Raw genomic sequence first — 20,606 nt, 5'->3', positions numbered from 1 at the left:
CAGGCAATAACAAGCGCACACTTTCACAATAATGTATGAACTTCGACATCAATTTGCAAGGACAAAGTTCATTCCAACCCGGAAACGTAAAGGCAGAAATGCTTCCTTGTCGAACATATTCAGAATGCAAACATGTTTCGCCGGGTCTTTTAAGAATTGTTTGAAATATACCTCATTTTGTGAAGTTCACAAAGAATTCAGCACTCTGTCGACGCGACGCTGGCTATAAAGTTCCAACTGCAGTGCAATAACATCAGACATTGGAATGGAATTGTGCATGATGAAATGGACCTGTCGCTGTTGTCTGTGGCTGATCTTCAGTGTATCAGGTAGCCTATATTGTCTGTACCTTTTAACACTACTATTTAAGTTCTATGTGGAAATCTCTCCGTATAAAATCGCCAGGGCGGGATATATTGAGTACATCCACTTGTTCCTCCAACTGAAATAAATGCTGTACGCAGTACGAAGAAACTTAATGTTGGGAACAAAACGACAGTGAAACTTCTAAATACTATCATACTCATCAGTCCCTTTATATCTTATATACTCCACACGGAGTTATTAATTTCCATGTACACAAGATGTCATCAGTCGGGTACCACTGCAGGTGGATGACAATCGGTGGGCACCACATCGAGTTACATGGAAATTAATAACTCCGAAAGATCAAAGTTGCACTTTCTCTGTTTGTAGGAAATACAAATAAATAAATAAATAAGTTGTGAATAAAGCTTATTTCACACCTTTTCATAAGTTCCATTGGAAAAGGTGTGGAATAAACTGTTTCGGGAGATGCTCGATATGCGAGAAAGGCGTGTTCAGAAATGATAGTAAGATGTGACCAAAATATCCTTACTATTAAAGGCTAGGAAAGAGAAGAAAATGTTCTTAGACGATACTGGAGAAAATGCTGAGGAGCAGATTCGACCCCTTGCTCTTTTGGGGTTAACAAGCACCCGTTTTGGCAGTTCCTTTTATTACTGATGTCTGCACGACGTCACGACTCGAAGTGCGGCCAAGCACTCCAAGAATCACGCCTAGAGAGGGTTCTTTGACTACCCGACTGGGAGCTTGTTTGTGATGTCAAAGCGATAACCAGGAATATGTTAAGGGTGGCCCACTAGAGCGAAGTAGAAACATCACTTGACAGAGGCAATCGCAGGGAAGCAGACGACACTGTTGATGGACGTCATGTTCATTCAATATTCGACATGTTCCCCCCGTGCTGCTCTCTTTTCACGTACGTTCTATAGAAGGCACTATATTATTCTCTGCATGTAACAACACTCATTCTGATTCACTCATCCGAGGGGCAACAATAATTGTCTGTTCATCTTCCGCCATTTTGAACTCCAATATTGGTTCTAGATCACGTTCGGTCGGGAAATGACGTCGCAGAGGAATAACCAGGTCGCGAAAACGCTTATTAAACCCAATGATCAAAGCTTGTTCCAGAATACGATCCTATATATAGCCTATAGTTAGTAAGTGGCCTGCCCCAAAGAGGTCGGAAGACCCCTCCCCGCGCTTTCTTAAAACCTCCGAGCAGCCACGCCCACAAAATATCAGCGTTACTTCATGTGGAACGAAAATATATTACAAATTCTAAAATCTTTGCACGTTATTTTCCCCTTCCAAAGGTTCCAAAAGTGCGCCATAGAGGTCAACTTTGAGGTTCTATACTGCGATATGGGCACATGGCTCGGGGATTTGTCATCATCGCAACTTTCTCTTCAATCCTTTTCTTTTCCTGCGTCTCATGAAGTTACAAGTCATCACAATGCACCTCAAATAATTAGCATGTAAAAGACACGATCTAAATAATTGTATTATCAGAATTAAATATTAAATGGTGACGTTTCTGTCTGCGCATTGCTCTTCATTTATCTTACAGTTGTGGTAGGTGTGACTGTGCCAAGTGACGTCACAGTTCAGCAGGGTGGTACTGCAACTCTCATCTGTCGGCTTGGATCTCCTATTACCGGTTTGGCTCTGTGGCTCGAGGGTGCAACTGCATTTGCTGATAAAGACCAAATACTTCCCGATGCACCAGCCAAATATTCAAATTTTGAGATTGTCAGTGATGATACTGCAATTGGTCAGATGGATCTCCGCATAAACAATGCACAGTATGAAGACAGGGGAACATACATCTGCCAGTTCGGTGGAACTCCCGACGGTTCGGCAACACTGGAGGTACAAGGTGGGTATTATAGGATGGATGCTGCAACTACCAACTGCCCTCGTCCTTACGTACTTACTAAAAACAGTCATCATCAGTAGAAATATGTCCGTTTAGGGAAGTATGCTGGTGCCATCTGAAGCAATAATAGAGCTTTCGTGATTAGACTACGGAAGCGTATTACCGCAACGATATTCTCGTACGATAACTACACAAATGTCGTGTACGTACATGAGAACGCGGACTTATGTACGTAAACGATAGTTATCATGTACGTACACGACAGGGGCGAGGATTTTTTAATTATTTGGCAGTTATACACTTCCGTATTAGACAGGTCTCTGAAGCAAACCGTTCAGTTTTAGTGAGACCAAATCTTTCTAAACTGACGTTTTATGGCTTTGACTAAGATTTCCTTAGCAATTTTAATATTTGTAATCATTTGTATTAAATGAAAAAAACAAACAAAAATTTAAAAAACGCCTTTTTCGGCGCTTTACTTTCTGCTGTGCGGCCAGCGTGGACTTTGATTTTGATTTTGGGTGTGCACTTTAGGGATTCATTTTTGTTTCCGGTGAATGTCACAATTATGGGGTTCTGGTTAATTTTATTTGGAAAAAGAAATATTTCTTTTGTTAAATTCAGTTGTATAACTTATTTATATTCAATTCTTTCAATGGACAGTTGAAATCTTGATGTCATATGCGACTGTTAAACTTTATGAGACATTGATTACTGTCCAGAGTCTCAGCACCAGGCAAGACGTTGTCGAGCCGAAAATTGAGAAAGACTCTCCATCAGCGATGAAAAATTGGTTTATAACACGTGTGTGTCATTAAGCAGAATGTAGAGAATAGGGGTAAATTCTAACTTCATTCCAAAATTGATGCAAAACAATTAACCTGATTTTTTCCCCTTTATTCAGTTCCCGCCACTAGTCTGACCATTGCAGTAAACGGAACCACACAATCTCCTGATGCCACAGTGATAGTGACAGCAGGCACATCAGTCACCCTCGTCTGTACATCGCTGGGAGCCAAACCTAAGGTGACCATAGACTGGTTCAAAGGCAGCGAACCTCTCGGTCCAGACACTGAAACGATACCATCAGGTGGCGAGGCAACAGACACACAGAGTACAATTGACTCGTTCATTCCAACGAGAGCTGATGATCAGAGGCGGATAGAATGTCGGACAGTTGGACACATCAGTTCACAGTCCCAATTTATCACATTAAATGTTTACTGTAAGTAATTTTGCTTTGTTGACAGAATCCTATGAACAGATTTTGGTGTACAGCAATTATACCTACATGAACAAATCCACTCGTTTGAATCTTTGCATGTCATACATTTGATCTCGGATCTATGTTGCTACAAGTAGCTGTCCAAAAAGGTGTCCTTCACGTTTATAATAATGTATGTGCATTGCTATGACTGGGAACACTTGAAAAACGTTCACGGTGTCGTTTTTGTCGAAAAGTTGCCTCAGTTGAGACATCCCTCATAAACTAGGGATGGAGTCATCTCTTGTGAAGCTGATGCCACTTGAGTATTACATAGTCATGTACAGCTGTCCAAAATATTCCCTCATCTGTACAATGAATCATGTGTATGCTGCATCTCAGCAACCTGAAAACTGAAAAACTTCATGTGCATGTATCTTTTGTATTTTACAGTTGCCCCAGTGGTGACGTCCCTGACTTACAGAAATGGAATGATCACTTGTGAAGCAGATGCTAATCCTATCACTAACATCGAGTATTACATCATTCTGAATGGCACCAAGCCCAGCTTGCCGACTGGTAAAACTTTGGCATTTGATGTGGACAAGAATTACTGCACACCAGTCAGCTGCAGCGTCACTAATTCCGTTGGGACAGGAAGCAAGGAACTTGAAGAACCACTTTGCCCAGGTAGGTGCTTGTGAAGCGGACATGGCATCACCGTATGACTTGATTTATCAATTATGGCAATAATTTTATGTTACACGTCTTGGTTAAATTGTAACAATGAATTTTGTATAAACATTGCTGAATACTGAACTGTTCTTGGATAAAATGGCGAAATTTTGTAAGATTTCTAAGAAAATCGTTACTCTATTGCTAAAAGTGAGTATGCCTGCATTATATTCAAATGGTTATACAACCTGAGACGACGGCACCAACGAGCATACATCCCGTAACATCGCCGATGATGACAACAGGTAAAATATTACGTAATGTCCTTCAGATGTAGAAGTTGCAGTACGTAGTGGGTTAAAATTTGCTGCACTGAGTTCGCAAATTTGAATTTATAGGTATTGCCATGGGTATGGTTCTGATTCCATCAAAGTACGTTTCTTCCTATATCACAGCATTGTATTTTTGTTTTGAACAACGCCGCATGGATTTAACCCTTTAAACAAACAGAACAGTATGGACGACAACGCGTAACGGTTCACACGTACGCCCAATAGTTTTGTAGAATGTCACAAAATCTACTGAATGACTATTTCTGTGTTTGTGTTTGCCAGAGCTATGGCTTTGCACTGTGAAAGGCGGGCGCTCGCCAACCAAAGTTAGAAAATAAAGATAAAGTATTTTTTTAAGTTCGTTCAGATTTAGGGTGTGCACATTTGCCACTGAAGAACTTGGAGTAGAGAACCCAGTCGCTTTAGGTTAGTCTGGGCTTGCTGGGTATTGCTGAGTATAACAACTGATGATTTGGAGTTAGTTTGGGCATTATCACTGTGTAATTCAGGGAGTGAGAGTTGGCTGAATGCAGCCTCAGAACCACAATAAGGATAAGCATTATCTAACTTCTCAGTGACATCAAATGCTGTTGAAATTTTACGGTGATTTTGACGACTTGTGTTAACTTACCACCAGACATTTCTGATAATTTTTTGGGGGGGCAAGGTATGGCGTCACAAGTTATAAGAGTGTTTGAAATATCAATATCTTGATCTGTAACAGAGTTTAATATTATGATAACGTCTTGCACCTCACAGTTGCCAACCCTTCCATTGGTGCAGTTGTTGGAGCAGTGGTGGCGGCCTTCATTCTTGGAGGCATCATCTGCGGATTGATCATTTTCTGTCTGATGAGGAAGCGAAATGAACAACATACACGCGTCCGCGGACAGCCAAAAAATGCAAGAGATGATGAGTAAGATATTGATCTGCTCTTGTGCTCCATCTTTTGTCTCACCCCAGCGTAGTTTGCGTTACACTTTGCTGTTAGACAGAGCCATTGCATTACTTGAGGGTGTGCCACTATGAGGCTTCTTGGAGACATTTGTGAAAGATCTTGCTTGTAAATATAAAAGAATCAAAGTAAGAAAGCTTGAGCTAACGGGCTGCAGATCTTGGGCCTGACTGTTTTTTTTAATTTGCAGAGGCTACAGCATGCCTGACCGTCAACACAACACTGAGTCACACAGATTATGGACTGACCTGGATGTTACCTCAGACGATCGGCATAATGGCAAGTGATTTGAAATGTTAGAAAGGATTTCAGTATATCTGCTGTTTTGTATGAGGAAAATTGTCATCCTAACTTAGCTAGCAATGGTAACAGATTTCATTGATGTGAAGTTTCAACTTGTTTGTCATACAAATTTTACAGTCAACGTAAAAGCGTGCAATCGCACTGTGTGACAATTAAAAAGTGATCGATTTTCAGTATTTTGCGACGAATGAAGTAGAGTGTGTGGTTCCATAGATACTGTCTCTGGATGAATCTATCGTTTTGATTGCATGAATAGAAATTATTCATTAGAGTCTATAATATTCCATAGTTAATCCTCAAAAACACGAAAGAATCATGAACACATTCCTCAAGGAAAAATCTCACACACCAATAAATAATAGTTAATGTGAACACCCTAGTACGATGACAGTGATTTGTTTGGGTATTTTTGACGTACAATCTTGATTCTGTCAGATATTACTTTCTTGTGAAAACAATTTCAAGCTGAGCCATTTTTGTGCAAATGGTCCTTCCCCACGAATTTATGAGACATCACACTTAGCAAAGACTTGTTTCAATTTCATGCATGCTCTAATAAGTCTCGCCCGTTGCATTTCTAGCTGTGGTTTATGAAAGTATTCAGGACGACAGTGCTGCAGCCCGCCCCACGTCGACAACAATGTATGGCAATGTAGGCCCCGATCTCTCATTCTCGCGAGATCTCTTGGATATTGAAATGGAACTTGGGCAAGGTGCTTTCGGCAAAGTCCTTCTTGGTACGGCCCTTGGGATCGAGGAAGCTGGGAAGCGGACCAAGGTTGCCATGAAAACCGTCAAAGGTAAAAAAGAATAATACTTAACAAAACTGCATCAGTTCATGTTCTGTGCTGAAATTAACATTCGTTTCACTTTTCTCGGTTTATTTTTACATTTTCTATTTTGGTTGATCGGGTAAATAAATCACGGACAGATTAGTATTGGCGGTCGGATTTCAATTTTAAGTTATCAAGTTATAATTGATATGCTAGGTAACCAAAGTTTACTGTTTCTTTTGATCTGAAAATTCAGAAATGAAAACTTCCTCAGGAACTATCACAACTGAAACAATAAATGTAAACAGCCAATCACTGGACTGATTTTCGTGCAATTTATCCAATTACAACAGAAATTTACAATCAAAATTTTCATTTGTACTTGTTTATAGAGGGTGCTGACGGACAGGCCAAGATGGAGCTACTGTCCGAGTTGAAGTTAATGAAGACAGTTGGTTCTCATCCCAATGTTGTCAAGCTGCTGGGACACTGTACAGAATCAGGTTACATACAACATTTATCACTTTGTTGTCTATGAGGCCATGTATAGAGTACACAGGTGTAAAGTGCTGACATTTTTCGACCCCAGCTACTCCCTGGCATGCAGTGGCTCCAACCCACCTACCCATACGCATTCTCCTTTGACTTAGGAGAATGGTGGTGCTGGCAATGGTAAGATCCAAATGGCGAAGGTTATTATAGAGAATGTTTTTTGTGCGTGCTTTAAGAATTTGAGATGAACAAAAATGCATTTGTTTTATTCCATTTGAGCAAAAGGAAATTAATTTGTTCTGTTTTCGCAAAACGTAATTAAGATGTACGCAATACAACTAGCAAAGCAGCTATTCCCCTCCATGTAGGCCTCAGTCATGGACAGCCCCTACACACGAGTTAAAATCTGCCGTATTAAGACAAGAATCCATGATAATTTCTATACAAACGTCTTTAAGCAATCAGAACTTGAGGTAACGGCAAATTTAAGATCTAAAACTAATCGTTGCTTAACTGTACGCGAGACTTTACCACTAAAGTGCTTAATCCACACGAGAGAAATTAAAAACAATGCCAATTTCCATCCTATTTCGCGACTAGATCCCGTTTATATCATCGTCGAATACCTTGCCAAGGGTGACCTCAAGAAAGTCTTGTTGGGGTACCGAGACAAGGACCAAGGTGGAGGTTATTCCAACCCAACCAGCTTGAGCAAATCTCTGTCTCAGACCTTAGTCAAATTTGCCAGGGATGTAGCAAACGGAATGGCCTTCTTGTCATCACAAAAGGTAACATATTCGTTCAAAACAAAGCCAGATATATTTTCATGTCTAAAACAACTTAACGGGCAATGTATATTTATATGCACTTTGTATGTTTTTTTTCTTTTGAGCCCCGTTCAGCCTGAATTTTAACGTCTGTTGTGCCTTTTCAAAGTCATTTCGATGCCTGTTAATTTTTTTTGTCAAGCCTTGAAATTGCATTTTCAAGGCCAATTATGTTATCTCAAGCTGTAAACGCTATACTTCTACACTAAAAATGCCAGATTTTGTATGTTTTGCTGCAGCAGAGTTTTTTAGTTGGTGATTAGTCGTTTCATGTAAAGTGCAAATTGAGCGATTGAATCACTGAGGAAATCTGTGTCACATTATAAATACAGTGAGCAAATGTTGACACAATTTTAACATCAATCCCTCTCAATTCTGATGAAAGGGATGCAATTTTGTAATCTCATAGAGATTACACTGCTATTTTTCACGCAATTTCTGAAAAAAATTCTCTAAAAAAGACTCCCAAGGAAAGCACATTAACGTTTAATTTACCGTTGTCAACCCAGGGAAGTTTCGTTTGAGACACATTCTTATTTAGGCGAAAATGGGCTTCGCTTTCCATTTGCCATTCAGTGCGTGCATCGTGACCTAGCTGCCCGTAACGTGCTGGTGGGCGAGGACTTGGTCTGTAAAGTGTCTGACTTTGGAATGGCCCGTGATGTCATGAACATCCGCATCTACCAACGAGAATCGCAGGTACTCCACGAAAATCACACTTTTCTTGACGATGTTCTAATGTAACTCGTTTCCTTGGAAACTAAAAAGTGCCTCCGATTTTTTTTCGATTTGTGTATCACATCAGTATACAATGAAAAATTTCTACTCAAAAATCCAACTGAGAAACTAAAATTATATGATTTTGCTTAAAAATAATTACCACATTCGTTTTAGGGTCCAATCCCCATGCGGTGGATGGCATTGGAATCCCTACTTGATGACGTGTACACAACAGAGAGTGACGTATGGTCTTTTGGGGTTCTGCTATGGGAGATCGTTACACTTGGTGAGTGAAAAGTTAACTTCCAAATTTTACGCTGAACAGTTTTCTGGACTTCCTTTTCGATGAAAATAACAACGTAACACTGACTAGGGTCATGAGTTTTATGAACAAGAATGGTAAATATTAGCAATATAGTAATCTCTCTTATTTGGGAAAGGTGCCAGACCGTATCCGATGATGAAAGCCAAGACGATGGTGAGCCAACTGCAGCAGGGCTATCGTATGCCCAAACCCCAGCACTGCAAGAAAGAGCTGTAAGTATCTTTGTCATTGGCATAAAGAAGTCCCGCAGAGACCCGGTCTGCTCGAAACTTGTGTAATGTATGCTGGTGACAACTTTTGGTCCACTGGTTCATGCTGATTGGCCAAAGCGTTAAACTGGCATCTAAGATTGACTAATCCAATTGGACACGATATCTGCGGTGGTACCGCATTCAAACGAACATTCTTCAGTTTGACGCGCGCGTGCATTTGACGAATCGAAGCACCACATTGGTCGAAGAGGAATGTACTCGCGCGTACCACCTGTCCGTACTCCTTAAACCACAGCAGTAATGAATTTTCATTCTGGTTATTGAAGTACATTAAACGACAACAAAAATGTTAAGTGCATTAACTTTCTGTGGAACGCTGCTCCCTCAGTGAAAAAAATGCTATAGGCTCACTTGCTGTCTCCTTTGTATGTCCTTACATAACTATTTGCACACAAGAACAAGTATAGGCTAGATGTAATATTATGCCCCATTCATAGGTCCTACCTTGAAGTGTAGTTACGGTTATTCTGTAAATATGACGCCTTCGAGATTAAATAGTCTAAGAACAAGAAATGTGGAAAACGCCTGTTGAAAAGAGGACTTCTTTAAGTGCAATTTACAGAATGCTAGTGTTGTGTATTTGTAAACTAATAATCTTTCAATACTGTTTCAGGTACGCCATGATGTGCAGCTGCTGGCAGAAGATTCCTCAGGACCGACCTACCTTCCAGAGTCTCTACCAACAACTGAATGACATGCTGTCAGAAGACAAGGTTAGCAACGGTTATGTTGGTAACTAAACTAAGGAACATGCTTGGAGAAAAGGGTGGATTGAAAAGACATCAAAGATATGGTACTTAAAGAAGACGGGATATGCTTGGTATTTGGCAGACTTTGTCTCCAGTAACTGTCAGGAAACTTTATTTCTAAAAAGAGAATGTTTAGTGCTTGTTTTTGTTTTTTAAGCTCGTGCACATCATTCAAACTGTAGAGAGCCGACGTTATTGGACAACAGAGTGATATCAAGTATTTTGGTGACGTAATTTTCATATGCATCTCCTCTTTTGTGTAAACAGGACTACATCACTTTTAACAAGCTGGATGAAAGCATCTACGAAGTGACGGTGATCCATGCCAGCAACGAGAAACTGTAAAACTCGACAGTCATTATCTGTGCAAAAATCGGTCTTTCACAGGTTAAATAAAGCATTGTCTGTCGCTTTTAACATCCTTGTTGAGATGATTACTTTGCCTAGCTTGCTTACTCGTGTGTCAGGGGCGTTTCAAAGATGTTTTCTAGAGTGGTTTTGAAATATATTCACGCAGACAGGGGTATTGTTGCCGTTGTTGAGGCCATAATCGCTTTCTTCGTCCTGAACTCTTAGAACACGGAAAATGAGAACCCTACAGGGTTTATGCTTTTAGGGGTACTTGCAGCCTTTAGACGGACGCCGCTAAAAATGCAATGAATGCAATGAAAAGGGTTGGGGATTGACTCTTCGTCTGCACCTCTATGTTTAACTTCTGTTTGAACACTTATCACTGTATAATGTGACGATCAATTCTCCTTAGATAATTATGTTTCACACACTATAGCCAGGAAGAAGTATCAGATTAAAGAACCCGTTTAAAGGAATCCACGCACTAAGGACAAAACAGATTTTGCACCTTTAAAACATATTTTACACCATTCGCAGTTTTATTCTTCACGGTAAGCCGTTGATGTACTGGTAGTTAATTAGGCTAATTTACTGCTCCATTAGCTGACGCAAAATGCAACATCTCTCAGGCATTAATTCAGTTGTTTTATCGTATATTCCATTAATGTGTCTGAACGCGTACTTGACCAAGCATCAAAACCCATAGGTTTTGGAAAAACCGGATGTGTTTAGTCCACTGTAGTCAGCTTTCATGAGTAATACGTGTCTTTGAAGATCAGAAAGTAGAAACCTCACAAAAATTGTGTGTAAATTGCACTACACTGTTATTTGTGTTGTTTAAATTAAAAAGTTTCAGAGCTACGTAAAAGAGAGGCCCACTTTTCTCCTCATATAGACAACGCGTTTGTACTGATTGTCCCATCCAGTAATAAGATTCTTACAGACACACATATACAAGGAAGACTTTCAATTTATTTGGGTAGAATCGGACACAAACAATGCCTCGGAAGCGTAGCCATATAAAGAGAGATTTTTCGGGTCTGTGAATGGGCTTTGCCCAAACAATGAAGGTCGCTTTAATTTTGGACAATCGTTCGGGGGGATTCCGCCCCAAGAACTTGGCCCTCCAATGCTTGAAGTTGCTTCGGTTTTGTCCAAATGCACTCCATATTAGGATAAAACTAAAGTTTCAATTCAATCTGATCTACTATTGTCTCGATATTGTCATTTGAAGTTAATGGCAATGCGCGCTGGCCTGCTGGCGTCGAGCACGACAGTGGGGAAATTACATGCTTTTTGCTGACGTGTCGAAACAATGGGTGCTGCGCGAGAATGGTGTGTTTAGTTTTTTTTTAAGAAGTTTTGTTAAATTGACCTCGAAGAATAATTAGTTAAACACTCTTAAAGGCTCAGCTTGTAAAATTCGGGGACTAGTTCTTTTGTTGCTCTGTTATGGTTAGCTGTACGGGTGAAAGATTGATCTAATGACTTCTGCTTTTATCTTCTCAAAACGCTGTCAGCATTTTCAAGAATCCTTACTCCAAAGAAACTTAGTATTACTGCTTTTCAAAGCTAGCCATAAACAAGAAACTATAAAGAAAAAAATCCTTGCTTGATACGCCACTGTGATTGATCAATCTACTCTTTAATAACGTCGCGATGCAAGGGCCAGGTACGTAAAATCACATGACCAGGAGAAACGAGAGAACAAGTTACGAAGGAGGGGATTACACAATCGGCAACAATGCCGTTCTTTTAATTTTGAACTGTAAGCTGAAGGAACGGTAATGTGCTCGTTATCCATTCGTTCATGTAAATGTATGATTATCAGTCATGGGACAAATGGCCCGAATAGTAAATCGGCCATGCTGAACTGAAAGCTAAGCTGACTCTTATAATTTTGGGAACCTGAGAATAAAAATCAAAACAATACGTAAGGGTTCCCTACAAATTAGTGTCATTTAATTGGATTAATAATATAAAACCTGCGTTTTAGTTGCATCAAAATGATTTAAACCTAACTTACAAAACATGAATTGAGGCATGGAACTCAAAATAGTTTGGCACCAACCTAGGAATAGAAAAGACACTGGAAACATAAGCTTTTGGTTCCCTGTGAATAAGGTTTATCTCTCGCGTTATGTCTTAGTATCGCACAATACATTGTGACAATAAGATACATTTTGTGAAATTTATACAATGGACCTCAGATCACCGAGTTTTCACTTGGGTTTTGCATGGTTGCCATAAAAAATATGGGCTTAACAATATCCACTCTATTTGTGATAAATTTTCCGTACATTTCATTCTTGCGGTATATTTGGAGTTCTACAACCCTGTTATGTTTTCAGTGCTGGTTACAATATACAAACACTATTAACCTTTTACATTATTAACCTTTTGCACTCATAAATTTTCGAAAACTGCATATGGGTCATGACGCATGAGAAAATTGCCTTTATGCCCGTGTTGCACTGTACTGTGTACAACAACGTGTGAACATAGTCTTGGCAACTCCTTTCACACCATAACAACGCAGGAAGCATGAATTGCACAGGGACAAGGTTCACTGGAACTCCATTGAACCAAAAATATCTGCTTTTTACTTCCTTGTTGAACGGATTTTATGCTTTTGTGCATTGAAGTCGGGATTGCACTTTGCAGTAGAATTAAAATGGTGGCTAGGGCAGATGTTCAGTGCACTCAAATAGCAGCCGTGTACTAGGAAGCAAGGAACTTGAAGAACCACTTTGCCCAGGTAGGTGCTTGTGAAGCGGACATGGCATCACCGTATGACTTGATTTATCAATTATGGCAATAATTTTATGTTACACGTCTTGGTTAAATTGTAACAATGAATTTTGTATAAACATTGCTGAATACTGAACTGTTCTTGGATAAAATGGCGAAATTTTGTAAGATTTCTAAGAAAATCGTTACTCTATTGCTAAAAGTGAGTATGCCTGCATTATATTCAAATGGTTATACAACCTGAGACGACGGCACCAACGAGCATACATCCCGTAACATCGCCGATGATGACAACAGGTAAAATATTACGTAATGTCCTTCAGATGTAGAAGTTGCAGTACGTAGTGGGTTAAAATTTGCTGCACTGAGTTCGCAAATTTGAATTTATAGGTATTGCCATGGGTATGGTTCTGATTCCATCAAAGTACGTTTCTTCCTATATCACAGCATTGTATTTTTGTTTTGAACAACGCCGCATGGATTTAACCCTTTAAACAAACAGAACAGTATGGACGACAACGCGTAACGGTTCACACGTACGCCCAATAGTTTTGTAGAATGTCACAAAATCTACTGAATGACTATTTCTGTGTTTGTGTTTGCCAGAGCTATGGCTTTGCACTGTGAAAGGCGGGCGCTCGCCAACCAAAGTTAGAAAATAAAGATAAAGTATTTTTTTAAGTTCGTTCAGATTTAGGGTGTGCACATTTGCCACTGAAGAACTTGGAGTAGAGAACCCAGTCGCTTTAGGTTAGTCTGGGCTTGCTGGGTATTGCTGAGTATAACAACTGATGATTTGGAGTTAGTTTGGGCATTATCACTGTGTAATCCAGGGAGTGAGAGTTGGCTGAATGCAACCTCAGAACCACAATAAGGATAAGCATTATCTAACTTCTCAGTGACATCAAATGCTGTTGAAATTTTACGGTGATTTTGACGACTTGTGTTAACTTACCAGCAGACATTTCTGATAATTTTTTGGGGGGGCAAGGTATGGCGTCACAAGTTATAAGAGTGTTTGAAATATCAATATCTTGATCTGTAACAGAGTTTAATATTATGATAACGTCTTGCACCTCACAGTTGCCAACCCTTCCATTGGTGCAGTTGTTGGAGCAGTGGTGGCGGCCTTCATTCTTGGAGGCATCATCTGCGGATTGATCATTTTCTGTCTGATGAGGAAGCGAAATGAACAACATAGACGCGTCCGCGGACAGCCAAAAAATGCAAGAGATGATGAGTAAGATATTGATCTGCTCTTGTGCACCCTCTTTTGTCTCACCCCGGCGTAGTTTGCGTTGCACTTTGCTGTTAGACAGAGCCATTGCATTACTTGAGGGTGTGCCACTATGAGGCTTCTTGGAGACATTTGTGAAAGATCTTGCTTGTAAATATAAAAGAATCAAAGTAAGAAAGCTTGAGCTAACGGGCTGCAGATCTTGGGCCTGACTGTTTTTTTTAATTTGCAGAGGCTACAGCATGCCTGACCGTCAACACAACACTGAGTCACACAGATTATGGACTGACCTGGATGTTACCTCAGACGATCGGCATAATGGCAAGTGATTTGAAATGTTAGAAAGGATTTCAGTATATCTGCTGTTTTGTATGAGGAAAATTGTCATCCTAAATTAGCTAGCAATGGTAACAGATTTCATTGCTGTGAAGTTTCAAATTGTTTGTCTTACAAATTTTACAGTCAACGTAAAAGCGTGCAATCGCTCTATGTGACAATTAAAAAGTGATTGGTTTTCAGTATTTTGCGACGAATGAAGTAGAGTGTGTTGTTCCATAGACACTGTCTCTGGATGAATCTATCGTTTTGATTGCATGGATAGAAATTATCCATTAGAGTTTATAATATTCCAGTGATTCTGTCAGATATTACTTTCTTGTGAAAACAATTTCAAGCTGAGCCATTTTTTTGTGCAAATGGTCCACGAAGTTATGAGACATCACTTACTTAAGAAAGACTTGTTTCAATTTCATGCATGCTCTAATAAGTCTCGTCCCTTGCATTTCTAGCTGTGGTTTACGAAAGTATTCAGGACGACAGTGCTGCAGCCCGCCCCACGTCGACAACGATGTATGGCAATGTAGGCCCCGATCTCTCATTCTCGCGAGATCTCTTGGATATTGAAATGGAACTTGGGCAAGGTGCTTTCGGTAAAGTCCTTCTTGGTACGGCCCTTGGGATCGAGGAAGCTGGGAAGCGGACCAAGGTTGTCATGAAAACCGTCAAAGGTAAAAAAAGAATAATACTTAACAAAACTGCATCAGTTCATGTTCTGTGCTGAAATTAACAGTCGTTTCACTTTTCTCGGTTTATTTTTACATTTTCTATTTTGGTTGATCGGGTAAATAAATCACAGACAGATTAGTATTGGCGGTCGGATTTCAATTTTAAGTTATCAAGTTATAATTGATATGCTAGGTAACCAAAGTTTACTGTTTCTTTTGATCTGAAATTTCAGAAATGAAAATTTCCTCAGGAACTATCGCAACTCAAACAATAAATGTAAACAGCCAATCACCGGACTGATTTTCGTGCAATTTATCTAATTACAACAGAAATTTACAATCAAAAATTTCATTTGTACTTGTTTATAGAGGGTGCTGACGGACAGGCCAAGATGGAGCTACTGTCCGAGTTGAAGTTAATGAAGACAGTTGGTTCTCATCCCAATGTTGTCAAGCTGCTGGGGCACTGTACAGAATCAGGTTACATACAACATTTATCACTTTGTTGTCTGTGAGGCCATAAATAGAGTACACAGGTGTAAAGTGCTGACTTTTTCGACCCCAGCTGCTCCCGCACGTATGGGGCATGCAGTGGCTCCAACCCACCTACCCATACGCATGCCCCTTTGACTTAGGAGAATGGTGGTGCTGGCAATGGTAAGATCCAAATGGCGAGGGTTATTATAGAGAATGTTTTTTGTGCGTGTTCTAAGAATTTGGGATGAACAAAAATGCATTTGTTTTATTCCATTTGAGCTAGAGGAAATTAATTTGTTCTGTTTTCGTGAAACGTATTTAAGATGTACGTAATACAACTGGCAAAGCAGCTATTCCCCTCCATGTAGGCCTCCGTCATGGACAACCCCTACACACGACACGAGTTAAAATCTGCTGTATTAAGACAAGAGTCCCTTGCAATTTCTATACAAACATGTTTTAGCAATCAGAACTTGAGGTAACGGCAAATTTAAGATCTAAAACTAATCGTTGCTTAACTGTACACGAGACTTTACCACTAAAGTGCTTAATCCACACGAGAGAAATTAAAAACAATGCCAATTTCCGTCCTCTTTTGCGACTAGATCCCGTTTATATCATCGTCGAATACCTTGCCAAGGGTGACCTCAAGAAAGTCTTGTTGGGGTACCGAGAAAAGGACCAAGGTGGTGGTTACTCCAACCCAACCAGCTTGAGCAAATCTCTGTCTCAGATCTTGGTCAAATTTGCCAGGGATGTAGCAAACGGAATGGCCTTCTTGTCATCACAAAAGGTAATGTGTTCGTTCAAAACAAAGCCAGATATATTTTCATGTCTAAAACAACTTAACGGGCAATGTATATTTAAATGCACTTTGTGTGTTTTTTCTTTTGAGCCCCGTTCAGCCTGAATTTTAACGTCTGTTGTGCCTTTTCAAAGTCATTTCGATGCCTGTTAAATTTTTTTGTCAAGCCTTGAAATTGCATTTTCAAGGCCAATTATGTTATCTAAAGCTGTAAAAGCTATACTTCTACACTAAAAATGCCAGATTTTGTATGTTTTGCTGCAGCAGAGTCTTTTAGTAGGTGATTAGTCGTTTCATGTAAAGTGCAAATTGAGCGATTCAATCACTGAGGAAATCTGTGTCACATTATAAATACAGTGAGCAAATGTTGACACAATTTTAACACCAATCCCTCTCAATTCTGATGAAAGGGATGCAATTTTGTAATCTCATAGAGATTACACTGCTATTTTTCACACAATTTCTGCAACAATTCTCTAAAAAAGACTCCCAAGGAAAGCACATTAACGTTTAATTTACCGTTGTCAACCCAGGGAAGTTTCGTTTGAGACACATTCTTATTTAGGCGAAAATGGGCTTCGCTTTCCATTTGCCATTCAGTGCGTGCATCGTGACCTGGCTGCCCGTAATGTGCTGGTGGGCGAGGACTTGGTCTGTAAGGTGTCTGACTTTGGAATGGCCCGTGATGTCATGAACATCCGCATCTACCAACGAGAATCACAGGTACTCCACGAAAACCACACTTTTCTTGACGATGGTCTAATGTAACTCGTTTCCTTGGAAACTAAAAAGTGCCTCCGATTTTTTTTCGATTTGTGTATCACATCAGTATACAATGAAAAATTTCTACTCAAAAATCCAACTGAGAAACTAAAATTATATGATTTTGCTTAAAAATAATTACCACATTCGTTTTAGGGTCCAATCCCCATGCGGTGGATGGCATTGGAATCCCTACTTGATGACGTGTACACAACAGAGAGTGACGTATGGTCTTTTGGGGTTCTGCTATGGGAGATCGTTACACTTGGTGAGTGAAAAGTTAACTTCCAAAGTTTACGTTGAACAGTTTTCTGGACTTCCTTTTCGATGAAAATAACAACGTAACACTGACTAAGGTCATGAGTTTTATGAACAAGAATGGTAAATATTAGCAATATAGTAATCTCTCTTATGTGGGAAAGGTGCCAGACCGTATCCGATGATGAAAGCCAAGACGATGGTGAGCCAACTGCAGCAGGGCTATCGTATGCCCAAACCCCAGCACTGCAAGAAAGAGCTGTAAGTATCTTCGTCATTGGCATAAAGAAGTCCCGCAGAGACCCGGTCTGCTCGAAACTTGTATAATGTATGCTGGTGACAACTGTTGGTCCACTGGTTCGTGCTGATTGGCCGAAAAGTTAAACTGACATCAAAGATTGACTAATCCGACTGGACACGATAACTGCGGTGGTACCGTATCCAAACGGACATTCTTCAGTTTGACGCGCGCGTGCATTTTGGCGAATCGAAAAACCACAGTGTGTGCGTTCGATTATGTTCCCTGAACACACCAGTGTTACACGCAAGGGAAGCCTCGAAATGAGGGTGCAGTGCAATCGCCAAGGCATTCTGGGAAAAAAGTCAAGTCACCGCCACGTTCCATCATGTACGTCCATGCACTAACAGTCCATCCGTGACGTCATTACACTCGGGCAGCCTCCAGAGACCCGCTCGCCAGCCGGGGTAGTAGTGGCAGACACGAGGGCAGGCACGAGGATCACGTAGTGGCTAAACGAACGCTATCGTGTAAGTCTGACTTACACGTGTAAGCTAATCGAAAGTACCCATTGATCGAAGAGGAATGTAACTCGCGCGTACCACCTGCCCGTACTCCTTGTGCCACAGCAGTAATGAATTTTCATTCTGGTTATTGAAGTACATTAAACGACAACAACAATGTTATGTGCATTAACTTTCTGTGGAACAGTGCCTCCCTTCAGTGAAAAAAAGTGCTACAGGCTCACTTGCTGTCTCATTCCTATGCCCTTACACAACTGTTTGCACACAAGAACAAGTATAGGCTAGATGTAATATTATGCCCCATTCATAGGTCCTACCTTGAAGTGTAGTTACGGTTATCCTGTAAATATGACGCCTTCGAGATTAAATAGTCTAAGAACAAGAAATGTGGAAAACGCCTGTTGAAAAGAGGACTTCTTTAAGTGCAATTCACAGAATGTAAGTGTTGTGCATTTGTAAACTTATAAACTTTCAATAATACTGTTTCAGGTACGCCATGATGTGCAGGTGTTGGCAGAGGATTCCTCAGGACCGACCTGCCTTCCAGAGTCTCTACCAACAACTTAATGACATGCTGTCAGAAGACAAGGTTAGCAACGGTTATGTTGATAACTAAACTAAGGAAGACGCTTGGAGAAAAGGGTGGATTGAAAAGACATAAAAGATATGGGTACTTAAAGAAGACGGGATATGCTTGGTATTTGGCAAACTTTGTCTCCAGTAACTGTCAGGAAACTTTATAACTAAAAAGAGAATGTTTAGTGCTTGTTTTTGTTTTTTTAAGCTCGTGCACATCATTCAAACTGAAGAGAGCCGACGTTATTGGACAACAGAGTGATATCAAGTATTTTGCTGACGTAATTTTCATATGCATCTCCTCTTTTGTGTAAACAGGACTACATCAATTTTAACAAGCTGAATGAAAGCATCTACGAAGTGACGGTGATCCACGCCAGCAACGAGAAACTGTAAAACTCGACAGTCATTATCTGTGCAAAAATCGGTTTTTCACAAGTTAAATAAAGCATTGTCTGTCGCTTTTAACATCCTTGTTGAGATGATTACTTTGCCTAGCTTGCTTACTCGTGTGTCAGGGGCGTTTCAAAGATGTTTTCTAGAGTGGTTTTTGAAATATATTCACGCAGACAGGGGTATTGTGCCGTTGTTGAGGCCATAATCGCTTTCTTCGTCCTGAACTCTTAGAACACGGAAAATGAGAACCCTACAGGGTTTATGCTTTTAGGGGTACTTGCAGCCTTTAGACGGACGCCGCTAAAAATGCAATGAATGCAATGAAAAGGGTTGGGGATTGACTCTTCGTCTGCACCTCTATGTTTAACTTCTGTTTGAACACTTATCACTGTATAATGTGACGATCAATTCTCCTTAGATAATTATGTTTCACACACTATAGCCAGGAAGAAGTATCAGATTAAAGAACCCGTTTAAAGGAATCCACGCACTAAGGACAAAACAGATTCTGTACTTGTAAAACATATTTTACACCATCCGCAGTTTTATTCTTCGCGGTAAGCCGTTGATGTACTGGTAGTTAATTAGGCTAATTTACTGCTCCATTAGCTGACGCAAAATGCAACATCTCTCAGGCATTAATTCAGTTGTTTTATCGTATATTCCATTAATGTGTCTGAACGCGTACTTGACCAAGCATCAAAACCCATAGGTTTTGGAAAAACCGGATGTGTTTAGTCCACTGTAGTCAGCTTTCATGAGTAATACGTGTCTTTGAAGATCAGAAAGTAGAGACCTCACAAAAATTGTTTGTAAATTGCACTACACTGTTATTTGTGTTGTTTTAATTAAAAAGTTTCAGAGCTACGTAAAAGAGAGGCCCACTTTTCTCCTCATATAGACAACGCGTTTGTACTGATTGTCCCATCCAGTAATAAGATTCTTACAGCCACACATTTACAAGGAAGACTTTCAATTTATTTGGGTAGAATCGGACACAAACAATGCCTCGCAAGCGTAGCCATATGAAGAGAGATTTTTCGGGTCTGTGAATGGGCTTTGCCTAAACCGCCTCTTTGTGCAAGTTTTTTTTTTATAGGTCGCTTTTGGACAATCGTTTGGGGGGGGTTCCGCCCAAAGAACTTGGCCCTCCAATGCTTGAAGTAGCTTCGGTTTTGTCCAAATGCACTCCATATTAGGATAAAACTAAAGTTTCAATTCAATCTGATCTACTATTGTCGCGATTTTGTCATTTGAAGTTAATGGCAATGCGCGCTGGCCTGCTGGCGTCGAGCACGACAGTGGGGAAATTACATGCTTTTTGCAAACGTGTCGAAACAATGGACGCTGTGCGAGAATGGTGTGTTTATTTATTTTTTTTTACAGAAGTTTTG

At 40.2% G+C, this 20,606-nt stretch overlaps 2 protein-coding genes across 11 annotated transcripts in view; one reads left to right on the top strand and one right to left on the bottom strand.

Moving 5' to 3' along the window:
• The window catches only part of LOC110989205 (cell adhesion molecule 3-like), a 161,793-nt gene that overhangs the window by 46,465 nt on the left and 94,722 nt on the right, over positions 1 to 20,606 (bottom strand). The window lies entirely within an intron of this gene.
• Positions 86 to 20,086, top strand: LOC147797904 (uncharacterized). Of its 2 annotated transcripts, XM_087142306.1 has the most exons (16): positions 86 to 329; positions 1,898 to 2,206; positions 3,111 to 3,431; positions 3,864 to 4,100; positions 5,177 to 5,333; positions 5,563 to 5,651; positions 14,019 to 14,175; positions 14,405 to 14,493; positions 14,961 to 15,179; positions 15,546 to 15,656; positions 16,259 to 16,446; positions 17,059 to 17,181; positions 17,377 to 17,488; positions 17,643 to 17,739; positions 18,730 to 18,829; positions 19,135 to 20,086. In XM_087142306.1, the coding sequence occupies exons 1-16, from the start codon at positions 266 to 268 to the stop codon at positions 19,210 to 19,212; spliced, it is 2,451 nt and encodes an 816-aa protein (XP_086998432.1). In that variant the 5' UTR covers positions 86 to 265; the 3' UTR covers positions 19,213 to 20,086. The 2 variants fall into 2 exon arrangements, with proteins under 2 accessions (XP_086998432.1, XP_086998433.1); XM_087142307.1 differs by lacking the exons at positions 14,019 to 14,175; positions 14,405 to 14,493; positions 14,961 to 15,179; ... (5 more) ...; positions 18,730 to 18,829; positions 19,135 to 20,086 and adding exons at positions 6,257 to 6,475; positions 6,841 to 6,951; positions 7,541 to 7,728; ... (3 more) ...; positions 9,698 to 9,797; positions 10,101 to 11,056.

Source organism: Acanthaster planci, linkage group LG10 (assembly GCF_054643075.1).
Source record: "Acanthaster planci isolate LZ-2023a linkage group LG10, COTS_SCS, whole genome shotgun sequence".
Lineage (NCBI taxonomy): Eukaryota > Metazoa > Echinodermata > Asteroidea > Valvatida > Acanthasteridae > Acanthaster > Acanthaster planci.
Note: the sequence above shows the minus strand (reverse complement) of the source record. Positions and strands in the feature narration are given on the sequence as shown.

Excerpts from the sequence above, each read along its gene's own strand:
- LOC147797904 (XM_087142306.1), top strand. The coding sequence starts at position 266 with ATGGAATTGTGCATGATGAAATGGACCTGTCGCTGTTGTCTGTGGCTG. Across the intron at positions 5,652-14,018 it reads CTCAGACGATCGGCATAATG|TTGCCAACCCTTCCATTGGT; the intron begins GCAAGTGATTTG and ends TGCACCTCACAG. Across the intron at positions 16,447-17,058 it reads CCTTCTTGTCATCACAAAAG|TGCGTGCATCGTGACCTGGC; the intron begins GTAATGTGTTCG and ends TTTGCCATTCAG.